The 12,932-nt window shown below is 43.2% G+C and overlaps 1 protein-coding gene across 1 annotated transcript in view; it reads right to left on the bottom strand.

The window, feature by feature from the left end:
- The window catches only part of dpf1 (double PHD fingers 1), a gene marked incomplete at its 3' end in the record, with an annotated part of 77,435 nt that extends 65,651 nt beyond the window's left edge, over positions 1 to 11,784 (bottom strand). The window contains exon 1 of the mRNA XM_083772634.1: positions 11,738 to 11,784. Within this exon, the coding sequence (XP_083628760.1) occupies positions 11,738 to 11,769 (32 nt within the window). The 5' untranslated portion in view covers positions 11,770 to 11,784. The remainder of the gene's footprint in view (positions 1 to 11,737) is intronic.
- Between the last annotated feature and the right edge of the window lie 1,148 nt (positions 11,785 to 12,932).

The following is a 12,932-nucleotide window of genomic DNA, read 5'->3' on the forward strand; positions in this document are numbered from 1 at the left end:
CTTTTCTTTGTGTGCAAATTGGGGAAACACGTGTATAGGCCTACTGCATGTCTCTCTATGTGTGTAATGTGTGTAGTGTGTGTGTGTGTGTGTGTGTGTGTGTGTGTGTGTGTGTGTGTGTGTGTGTGTGTGTGTGTGCCTGCGTGCGTGCGTGTGTGCGTGTGTGCATCACATATAGGCCTGTCACAATTATGAATCACCTAATCCCAATTATTTTACATAATGGTAATAATCGTAAATATTCCAAAGGTATAACGTTATTAAACATGCCAGTCTGCGCTGTTACAAAGCCAAAAGGCAAAACAGAAATGTAATATTTATTTATTTTAGAAGGCAAAGCTCTCTGTCTACCTTCATTCCTACTCTCACCTATGGTCATGAAGTGATGACGCCAGCCACCACCCATCTTTGATGGGTGAGAAGTTCAGTCACACGAGAGAGACTCGGAGTAGAGTGAAGAGTCGCTGCTTCTTCGCCTGGAAAGGAGCCAGCTTAGGTGGCTCCTTTCGGGCGTCTCCCTAGGGAGGTCCTCGACGCACGTCCCACTAAGAGGTGACCCTGGGGCAGACCAAGGCGCAGTTGGAGGAAACACATCGACTCACTAATGTTGCTCTGGAGAGGGACGTCTGGAACACTCTGGTGGAGCTGTTGCCCCCGTGACCCGACTACGGATAAGCGGTTGAAGATTGATGGATGGGGGTGGATGGGTTCAAACGTTCAACGCCAAAATCACAATTAAATTGTTAGTCTGCAATTAATTATGTAAGGTTTCATGATCGTGACAGCCCTAAAAGCACTAAGCCAATGAATGAGTGCTGTGGTGTTTTCTCTGGGATAACAAACATGACAGAGAGATCCAGAGTCCAGCGGACGGTTGCTCAGGCTCCAGTGCACTTGTCATGCAGAGGGAGCTGGTTGCACACACAGTCAGTTAATACATGGATCATGCATTTCATTGGGGCTGAGATCAGTGAGGCAGGGCAGAAATAATACTACTGTAGACCCCATGCACCAACATCACTGCAGCTATAGAACGCTAGATTGTGGTCTAATGTTAGAATCTTAGGTTAGACTGCACGGAATCTGTAGCTTCCTTTAGACCAGTGGTTCATAATCTTTCTTTGATTTCAAGGACTCCCTGTTTGGTAATACATATTATAGATCACACGGCCCCTCATAACTGTGGAACAAAAGGAACCTTAATGGACCCGTTGTGGGTCTGTAACTCTCACAGACCCATGATCTACGGCTCCATTTGGTTTCCTTATATAAATACAGTATCATTATGACCTGATCCCGCTCAAGGCCTCCTGGCTGGGGGTCACCGGACCACAGTTTGAGTGGAACTACTGCTAGAGCCAACTCACGAAGAAGAAGAAGAAATACATCTAGCTGGAAAATATGATGCACGCTTAAGAAAAAAAAAGATAGGCCCACCATTTGAAAATGTAATGCAATTAGGGGCATGCGTGCGTGCGCAGTGTTCATTTTCTTGACTAAGACTAAGACTAAAGACTAAGTCGACTAAGGTTTTGCAGAAGACTAAATATGACTAAGACTAAAGCTACCTCCACATTGCGCCGACGGTCGGCTGTCGGCCAGTTTGAAAGAGTCGCGAGCGTGTCGGCAGGAGACTCCCGACGAGAAGCTCCCGTGGCTTGCCGTGCATATCGCCTTATCGACGCGTCGGAACCCGTTGATGAAGAACCCAACATGTCCGCTCGGTTGCCGATGTCAACCTATCCATGTTGTAGTGATGAGGGGGCAAATTACTCCACTGTAGAGTGGTCTTCTAGTCTGCTCGTCATGTTTCAGGGCTGACTACTGGTGTAGTCTGTGAACTAGATACCATATTCTCAATATCAACTCTCAATTAATATATATTTAATACCAATTAATCAACTCCAGTCTCCAAATCAACTCCAAAGCAAGACAAGCAAAAATATGTCTTATCGTTTAGGTGTGAAGCGCCGTGTTGCCATTATCCTGTGAGTGAAACAAGCGACCAGGTCTATGAAAACAAATCCAAAAGAAGCAACTAGTTTCACTACTTGAGCCCTATCAGCTATTTTTTTAATGAATCATGAAAGCAAGCCCAAATAAGCAACTACACTTCAGAAATAAGCCCAAACTATAAAGCAATGGGCAACTATGAATATTAAGCTATATTACAGGACAACTATCCCAAAGTCGCTTATAATAAGCAGACCTGGCAACACTGCAAACCAGCGCTTTCTGCAATTTGCATGGTGGAAAATAATCTTTCGTCAGCAGACTGTCTTTGTGCAGATAAAAAATGCTAGTCTGGCCCAGGCTGTGGCGTAACGGTCTGGGCACCGGACTGGTAATCCAGTCGCAGTGTGCAGCGGGTTCGACTCCCGAGCCCGACACGGCCTTTACTGCATGTCATCCCCCCATCTCTCTCCCGTTTCCTGTCAGCCTACTGTCTGTCCCTTAAAAAATCAATAAAAGGCGTAAGCCGCAAAAACATATCTAAAAAAAAAAAAAAAAAAAAAAAAAATGCTAGTCTGTGTCAATATGAGAGTTTTAAGTAGTCTTTGACTAGTCTGGACAAGTTTCCTCGGTCTGGAGTCACCTTAAGACGAAATCTTTTCTGGCTAAATGAACACTAAAGACTAAATAAAATATTGTGAAATAATTAACACTATGCTTGCGTGTGTGTGTGTGTGTGTGTGTGTGTGTGCGCGCACATTGTGGTACATAGAAATACTCTCAAATGGCAAATCAACCTTTTGGATAGAGACCTGAGGCACTGTCTATAGAGCAGTGTAGTCAGTGAAGGCATGTATAATTGTCCCCCCTAGCATTGTGTGGCACTGTGGCAGTCCGCAGCGAATGACCAAAACCACTACACCACGCACGCACGCACGCACACGCACGCACGCACGCACGCACCATTGTCCAACAACATTATTCCATCAGCTTTTTGCATGTTAGAGGGAACATAGGCTACAGTAGCCACTGCAGACCAAGGAAGTCAATCCTCTAATCTGTCAATGTTGTGTGTGTAGGTTTTGTTTTTGTTTTTTCTCGATCATTTATACTGTAATCTCAAATCCATGCACTGTCCCTCCTGGCTATGGCCAGTCTGGAGCCATGTGGAACATGTGGAAGACTGACATCAATACAACGTTTTGTGATTCAATATTAGTGAAGCTTTAACGTACTTAAGATCTTTGCTTGTAACAAACCTTCACTATAGTTTGAGGACGATAGCTTTATAGTGTGACAATGTTTTATCTAACAGGATGTGGGTATATGACAAACCTATCTTCCCTTGAATACACACAAAAGCAAAACAATGTTGTTGCGGCGTGAACTGGAAATGCCATAGGAACTACCTCGGACTATAAGACCTATCCATTTTACTTTATCTGCAGTACATTACAGAACTGACAAAAAGTGCACTTCCCCGATTTCTTTCAATGTGTTTTGCTGAATATTGCAATCGTGACATGACTTGACTCGCAATCGAAAGGGCTCTGAGAGAGAGAGGAGGAGGGGGGGGTTGGAGATATAGGGAGGGGGGTTGGTGGTAAGACAGAGAAAGAGAGAGAATTGTTGATGAGGGTAAGAGATTTGCTTCTGCTCAGATGGTCTGAAGATGAGTTGAGAAGTTAGAGAGAGAGAGAGAGAGAGAGAGAGAGAGAGAGAGAGAGAGAGAGAGAGTAATGAGGTTAGATGCGATAGAGTGATGAATTGAAATAGGAAGAGGGGATGAGCACAAGAGGATGGAGCGAAGAGTCAGGAATGAGAGAGACGAGCGACAGGGGTGAGAGGAGGACAGAGACAGACAGACAGACAGACAGACAGACAGACAGACAGACAGACAGACAGAGACAAACAGCCATGGAGCAGAGATAGAGAGACAGGAAGAGAGTGAAAGAAAGAGAGAGAATGTGACGAGAGGCAAAGAAAGAGATTAAATTAGTCTCTAATCCTGAGAGAGAGAGAGAGAGAGAGAGAGAGAGAGAGAGAGAGACAGAGAAAGCTGGCATGTAGATGCCCAGTAGATTGAAGCTATACTGTACTGTAGCCGTTTTCTCCTCTCCCCCATTCTGCGCTGCACGTGCACACACGCACGCACGCTTTCACGCACGCACACACGCTTTCACGCACGCACACACACACACACACACACACACACGCACGCACACACGCACGTGTTATACTGTGAAAGGCGTATACTCCCAGTAGACTAAGTTATGGGTAGCACTATAGCAATATTAAGCACTTTATTTGCATCAGTTGAATTAGAAGATCTTTTTCATATTACCTACAGTATGGGCTCAGCCTGGTTTAGAGACTTTAGAGCAGTGCAGGTTTTCAACCAGTGGTCCAGGGACCACCAGTGGTCCTTGAGGAGGTTCCAGGTGGTCCCCAGCTAAATCATGGAAGAGTTGGTAAACAAATGGACCCTTATGGGCCCTTACCTTATAGATGTTTAACTCTTGAGAGCGTAACATGAAACCAAATGGACCCTCTCAAGAGTTAAACATCTGCATTACTTAGTTTACAAGAAGTCTACAAAATTAGAGAAAGTAGAAGAATTGTCATTTTGATCAACGTTAGCCTGTTATCTCTCCTAATGGTACCACAACAATATAGCATGGGACAAAATCTTACCAGACGACAACAAAACATTCTAAGTTGAGGGTCTGAAAGGCAAAATCTCATCAAATAGTGCATCCCCGTGGCTCAAATGCTGAATAAATAATAGGCCTTAATATGAAAAGGGTTGAAACCACTGCTTTAGAGGATACACCCTTCTGTTTGCCAAGTACAGGCAGAAACTGTTGACAGAATTGCTTGGTATATAGTTTTTGGGGGGCATTATTGGGCACACGCACGGCTGGTTTACTTTGTGAATTCTAAAGTCGGTCAGCCACCACTGTAGACACACAGTGATTAATGTCCACATGCAGGCCAGGGCAGAGTTAAACCTCTTTACATTTCAGATGGCAGTTGGAGAGGATGAAATGTCAACATGACGTTAACCCATGTTTAGCCTATAAGCCAAACCGCATACACAGACTGTGAAATTAAAACACGCTAGGGGCAGTGGATCATATACTGCATAAATGGGCAAGTGGCGCGCAGGTTAATATCAGAACACTGATATATTATTGATTTCAGCTAATTACTAGTATTAAAATGTTATTGGCCGCATATGGTGTAAGACTTGTAGTGCTGCACATGCTCAGATGCTCCTCTAGGCCACACAAAGAAGCCTGTGAACATAGACATTTCGTGCATAGATGTGCCACGCAATGGTAGGCCTCAGGCCTCAGGCCTGAGGTTACTTTTCAATTCAAAAATAGCAAAAATGTATTCAGGATTTTAATTCAAATATAGCAAAAATTTCAGATCTACAAGCTCAAAACGCGTCGCAGAGCGACACGTTTTTAGCTTGTAGATCAGCTATGACAGTAATATGCAATGTGGGCCCTCTGGAGTGAGTGTGGAAATATAGTGGCCCTCTCCATCGTCAAAGTTGCCCACCGCTGATATACTGTACATCTGTATGGGTTTCACACTGGCTCACACCACATGCCTCCGACACCACTGTTCAGCTGTCAATTACAATACAGTTACAATACAATTACAATACAGTTACAATACAATTACAATACAGACCCGATACATAATAGGCAGCGGCTACATCATTTGTTTTTTTATTCCAATTCATTTTTTTATTCCAATTCAGGGTATAGCCTACAGGGATTTACCGACGGAATGAATATATATATATATATATATATATATTATATATATATATATAAATATATATATATATAATCATCTATACCAGGGGTGCCCACACTTTTTTTTACTTGAGAGCTACTTTCAAAACGACCAGCTCAACATACCCACCAAATAAAACTATCATCCCATTGCTGAAAATAGTTACAAAATGTAATTGAGGGGCCTTTCATAGGCTACATATAAGACAAACGCACATGGAATGGGAAATAGAGGGGGGGAAATGGAAATGGTAGGGTTTTATTTTTGTTGGTATTTGACTTTGCTACTGATGATTGTAAGCAACAACAAGTATTGCATTGTGTGTTTGAGCTGACAGGCCCTTTTTGATGTCAATCAATCAAGTCATCTCATGTCATCTAAAGCGGCAGATGCAAAAATCGTTTTTAATATTAAAATTATATATATTTTTAGGGCCATGTCATGTGGTCTACCTGCAAAGCCTTTGTGATCTATACTGGTAGATCGTGATCTACCTTTTGGGCACCGCTTAATGTCAGATCAGGGGTTTTGTCGGCCAGCGCCAAAAATGCTCCCCGACAGCATAATCGGAGCAAATACCGGGCAGTGTGTATGAGCCATAACGTGTTGACTACACTACACTACACTAATAAGGACACATAGCAATAACTAATAACCCATCCGTTACTACATGTGGAGTCAACTCCCGCAAATTCCTTCTTCCCATAGTGCGCGGCAACGTAACTCTGGGATGAGTGGCCGCAAGGCGGCCGCGAAATTCTAGTACAAATACAATGGAACTGTCCATGGTATACAAATACAATGGAACTGTCCATGGCATAAAAATACAATGGAACTGTCCATGGCATAAAAATACAATGGAACTGTCCATGGCATAAAAATACAATGGAACTGTCCATGGTATACAAGCAAATACAATGGAACTGTCCATGGTATACAAATACAATGAACTGTCCATGGTCATACAAACAAATACAATGGAATTGTCCATGGTATACAAATACAATGGAACTGTCCATGGTATACAAATACAATGGAACTGTCCATGTCATACAAATACAATGGAACTGTCCATGGCATACAAATACAATGGAACTGTCCATGGTATACAAACACAATGGAACTGTCCATGTCATACAAATACAATGGAACTGTCCATGTCATACAAATACAATGGAATTGTCCATGGTATACAAATACAATGGAACTGTCCATGGTATACAAATACAATGGAACTGTCCATGTCATACAAATACAATGGAACTGTCCATGGCATACAAATACAATGGAACTGTCCATGGCATACAAATACAATGGAACTGTCCATGGTATACAAATACAATGGAACTGTCCATGGTCATACAAACAAATACAATGGAACTGTCCATGGCATACAAATACAATGGAACTGTCCATGGCATACAAATACAATGGAACTGTCCATGGCATAAAAATACAATGGAACTGTCCATGGTATACAATTACAAACACAATGGAACTGTCCATGGCATACAAATACAATGGAACTGTCCATGGCATACAAATACAATGGAACTGTCCATGGCATACAAATACAATGGAACTGTCCATGGCATACAAATACAATGGAACTGTCCATGGCATACAAATACAATGGAACTGTCCATGGTTAGGTATACAAATTAGGGCCGGGACTTTAACGCGTTAATCGAGATTAATTAACTACAGAAAAATTAACGCGTTAAAAAAATTTATTCATTTAATCGCACCTTTTTTTTCACCACGGAACATTTCTCACGCGTTTCTAGTACTGAATTGGCTGCGGCACGCCTACTCTACACCATAGAGCGAGGCGAGCAGCAGCAGTACACTCTATACTACAGGCTACAGCTCCGTCAGAAAGCACAAACCCAAATGAATCGAATGAAGAAGCCGTTTATATCGCTTTTGCTCCATGGATGGGACATTTAGATGTAAAAGCTATCGGATGGACGCGTGGATAGCGGCATGGCTGTGTGCAATGTCAGAGGGAAAGGATCCATATATGACCAACGTTAGCTTCCATGCTAGTTGCTTCAGTTTAACATGTCTCAAAGGACACCGGAGACACACGGTGATTTCACCACAGCACGAAGCTGTCAAGCTTCTCAATGCGAAACATACTGAAGTAGCAAGCGTGGGAATTCCGTGGTCAGACAATGGTCTGCCCCAACCTCATGAAATGTTTCCCCCATGATAAAGTTGTTTTTATTTGTTTTCTCATGCCCAGCCATGTAAAGCACATTTGAGTATTCATATACACACTGAAGACACTTTATATAGGCAATTGCTGCGTATCACCTGCCTATATCTCACTGTTGGGATAAAAAAGTTGTATTGCTTAAACACACTCGGTGCCGGAAGTGCTTCAAAATAGGAGCTCTGGGTGGCCGGGGTTGTCTCAGCACTTTTACTCTGAAAGCCATGACCCGGAAACAATCTAATTAAAAAAGTTGACTTTACATTGCTAGCTTACATTGCGATCATTTTAATTTATACGATATATGATCCATAAAGCGTTCATATTTTGCGGGAGAGACGGATGAGGAGCAGAAATGAAGCGCCAGTACATCGATCGGTCCATAACCACGGAGAGCGCCCTGGATTAGGAGATACGAGTCATTCTTTCCGCCGCGCTAACATGTAAGTCAACGGTAAGCTAATAATTGCCCAGAGTGTAGCATACGGCAGCCGAAAGGCGAACGGACCAAAAAAAAAGAAGGAAAAATTCTGAATATTCTTATCTCGCCCCGTATGATTGAGGATGCCTTAAGACGTCTACAGACGTCGGATGTACAGCTCGGTTCGAATCCCTAAGACGCTTCTAGACGTCCTATGTGCAGTTTGTGTTAAAGGGGAATACCACTCATTGTCAACATTTTTCTATGGAGTTGTGTGCACTGGAAATAATAAAAAGTCCCCCCATTCTGTGTTGCCTATAGAACTGGAGGTCTGAAAAAACAGTAACATTATGAAGTACATTTTTGTGATGTCACTGAGATGTACTTCATAATGTTACTGATTTTTTTTCAGACCTCCAGTTCTAGGCAACACAGAATGGGGGGGACTTTCTTATTATATCCACACAACAACTCTAAGGTATATTAATGACAGTAAAATGTTGAAAATGAGTGAAATCCTGTATAGTCACTATTCACTGGGATACCAAAACATTTGAAAAAAAAAAGGTTTCTCACTGTTCTCGGGTTGAATATTGATATGCGATTAAAATGCGATTAATCAAGATTAATTAATTACAAAGCCTTTTTTTTAATCGAGTCCATGGTTAGGTATACAAATAATGGAACTGTCCATGGCATACAGATACAATGGAACTGTCCATGGCATACAGATAGTGATACAATGGAATTGTCCATGGTATACAAATACAATGGAACTTTCCATGGTATACAAATACAATGGAACTGTCCATGGTATACAAACACAATGGAACTGTCCATGGTATACAAACACAATGGAACTGTCCATGGTGTACAAACACAATGGAACTGTCCATGGTATACAAACACAATGGAACTGTCCATGGTCATACAAATAAATACAATGGAATTGTCCATGGTATACAAATACAATGGAACTGTCCATGGCATACAAATACAATGGAACTGTCCATGGTCATACAAACACAATGGAACTGTCCATGGTATACAAACACAATGGAACTGTCCATGGTATACAATTACAAACACAATGGAACTGTCCATGGTATACAAACACAATGGAACTGTCCATGGTATACAAACACAATGGAACTGTCCATGGTATACAAACACAATGGAACTGTCCATGGTATACAAACACAATGGAACTGTCCATGGTATACAAACAAATACAATGGAACTGTCCATGACCATGCCATACTCTCTCCCTCACTCTTTTATCTAGACTTCATCTTTCTGTTCTCTCTTTCTCTCTCTCTAGACTTCATCTTTCTGTTCTCTCTCTCTCTCACACACACACACACACACACACACACACACACACACACACACACACACACACACACACACACACACACACACACACACACACATGCAAAACAGTCAATTTAATCCCCTAGACAGGGAGGGTATCAACAATGTCCTCTGGGAGCAATCTGCACACTACAGGTGAGACACCTTTCTCTGCCTAAATGAGAGGGGAGGAGAGGGGATGAGAGGAGAGGAGAGGGGGGGAGGGGATGGGGAGAAGAGAGGGGAGGTTTGAACTCAGTGGCCCCCATATACAGTAGGTACTGTACAGACAGGCAGACTGAATAACGTAATCCTGCCTTGGCCATGACCACAATATTTATACAGTATCCCATTTATCTGTTTGAACTAAGATACAATGTGCTGATAATATGTATTGTACACTGCATGTTGATGTGCATTTAATGCTTAAATAAGCACTGAACAACTTGGTGCTGCTGTGCCTTTTTACCAGAATGTAGAAATGCCATCACAGTCATCAGGGCACCCTGCCCCAATCAGTGACATTACTGCATCCTCTTCTCTGTGAAGTGCTCTTCAAAAGCATGGCATGCAGGAGCAGTAGCTCATGAAATTGCATGAAATGTCGCCTGTCTGGGATATCAGATAGGCTGACAGACAGACAGACAGACAGACAGACAGACAGACCTGACATGCAATCTTCAGGTAAGCTATATTACAGTCAGTGCTGTGTGCGCCTTATTAGGCAAACACAGTGAGGTTTCTTTGTCTCAAAACTATCCAGGATAGATTTTCTTGTTTTGCCTGCAGACTGGAGCTATATTGTGTGTTCAGCGTATAGCCTACACTACACACACAGGCTGGGGGCTGTCTGTCTGTCTTTATGTATAGGCTACATTCTGACAGACGCACAACATCAGCCACCTTTTGGCCGCGTGCCCACGCGGGCAGCAGGCGTCTGCTCCGCGCCGCGCGCAATAATCCTTCTAGAAACATGGAACAAAACAAATTTAAAAATAATAATAATAACATGTGCACGCCTGCACAGCCTACAGTAAACAGCCTAAATATCCATGGGTTTTTCATTGTATCGTAGAATGATATGTACGCGCTATAAATTAAAACGAGCAAGTCTCGTATAGTTCAAAGTCGCCCCATTATGTTCTATATGGCGTACGCACGCACGCACACACATACGCGCGCACACGCACACACGCACACACACACACACACACACACACACACACACACACACACACACACACACACACACACACACACACACACACACACACACACACACACACACACACACACACACATTGCAGATATCCGTCAGTGAAGAAATGCATTTTGCAACCTATATCAGGTTGCCTCTCTCGGCCGCGCCGCCGGCTTAATTCAGCCTACCTGTTTACCCATGGCGGCCAAAATGTGCACACAGCCACACACACAGGTATGAAAAAGCACATCCCTCTCTAAAGTCAAAACACTTGGCAGGTTGTGGTCGTTAATTGGGGACCGTGCCGGAACAATCCCCGACATGCCGGCCAGACAGCCAGCCTGCATGGGCTGACCGTGATCTTGGCTCGCTACACTGACAAGGGACGCACCGGGTCACGGAAAAAAATCTACCTCCAACATTCCTCCATATCCCTGCTGCACACATGCGATCACGCTGGCTCAGTTAAAAATGATCATCATTCTGCACGCCATCCAAGCTAGATTCTACGTTTTTAGAACAAAATATAGGAATCCCTTCACGTAAGGCAAACCCCAAATTTGTCACAAAGATAACTTTGTTAGAATAGGCTATATCATTCCCCGAGACCCTGACATTATCCGCTGTTTTCCATATACATTGGACGTAAAGATGTGTTTATAATCACACTGATGCTGAACAGCTTCCACGGGGGGAAAAAACAAACACTGACAGCATGCACAAATAATAGATCCCCGGGAAGGAAGAATAAGGAAGCAAATCTGAAATGTCTACTTACGATTTGAGGGGGTTCTGTACCGCTGTGGCCATTTTGATATAGTATGATAGAATGCAACACTGCAGAGCCCGGTATTGTAGGCTACATGTAATGTACCACCAGCTATTTCAATTTCATTCATTCTCTGGGGCTGCGGCTGCGGCGGCCAGCCAATGGGAGCACGGGCGCCCGGTGACAGCGTTGGGGGAAGTGTAGTTTTTTACGCATGTCAACATGGAACATGTGGCGGGCGGGTGCACTACAAGTACCAGCGCGTCTAGCGGTTCCAAATGAGCTACGGTCCCGCCTCGGACTTGTAAGCACAGTGCCCCAAACCGTCTCCAGTTATGTCAAGGTTGGGTTACAGGACTGTCTGTCAGTCTGTATAGGTGCCAATCTTCTCTTTTCTGATGCGTTGGTGCCTTTCCTTGTCTGGCTGCTGATGGGCGAGGCTGTATACCCTCACTGACATGCATGCATGCAGCAGCAGCAGCAGCATTATGGGATGGCAAGTTGAAATGCAACAAAACATGTGATGCTGACTTACTTTCTTTCCTCTTTCCTGTTTTCTTTTTTATTGTAATAAAATTATCTTGAAATGAAGCAAAAACTAAAAAAGAAGTAGGCCTATTAATCCTGTCCGGTGTCATGGTAGACACGTGGGATGAAAAGGAAGTTATTCTGCTCTCTCTCTCTCTCTCTCTCTCTCTCTCTCTCTCTCTCTCTCTCTCTCTCTCTCTCTCTCTCTCTCTCTCTCTCTCTCTCTCTCTCTCTCTCTCTCTCTCTCGGTGTCACCAAGTGACAGTGGTATGGTATTGCATATTTTAAGCCCACGCCATGCTCAATTGTTTGGCTGCAGCGCAAATACTCAGCTTCAATATTAATGAATTGTGTGTTATTGGGTTATTTTCAGATGCAGCTGACATAGCTATAATTTTGATGCCTTAGGGAGATGCTCAGCAGTGGCATATATGCAGCCTGAGGAGAAGTGGAAGTGGTCAGTAAGCATGTAGGCTATAGTTTATGTAACCTAACATTGGCAGTGACATTGTGCTATAGGACCAGGGATAATCTTATATACAGCAGTAGTGTCTACTGTCTATTGTAGGTGGCCCTGCACTGTAAAGACTGAATTATTCATAATTCAGGGGGGGTCGAGAAGGAGCTAGTGAGGATTACTGATTCTTCAGACCTTTGTCTCTTTTGCATTTGAGAA

Source organism: Protomyctophum parallelum (genome assembly GCF_964188405.1).
Source record: "Protomyctophum parallelum genome assembly, chromosome: 9".
Taxonomy (NCBI): domain Eukaryota; kingdom Metazoa; phylum Chordata; class Actinopteri; order Myctophiformes; family Myctophidae; genus Protomyctophum; species Protomyctophum parallelum.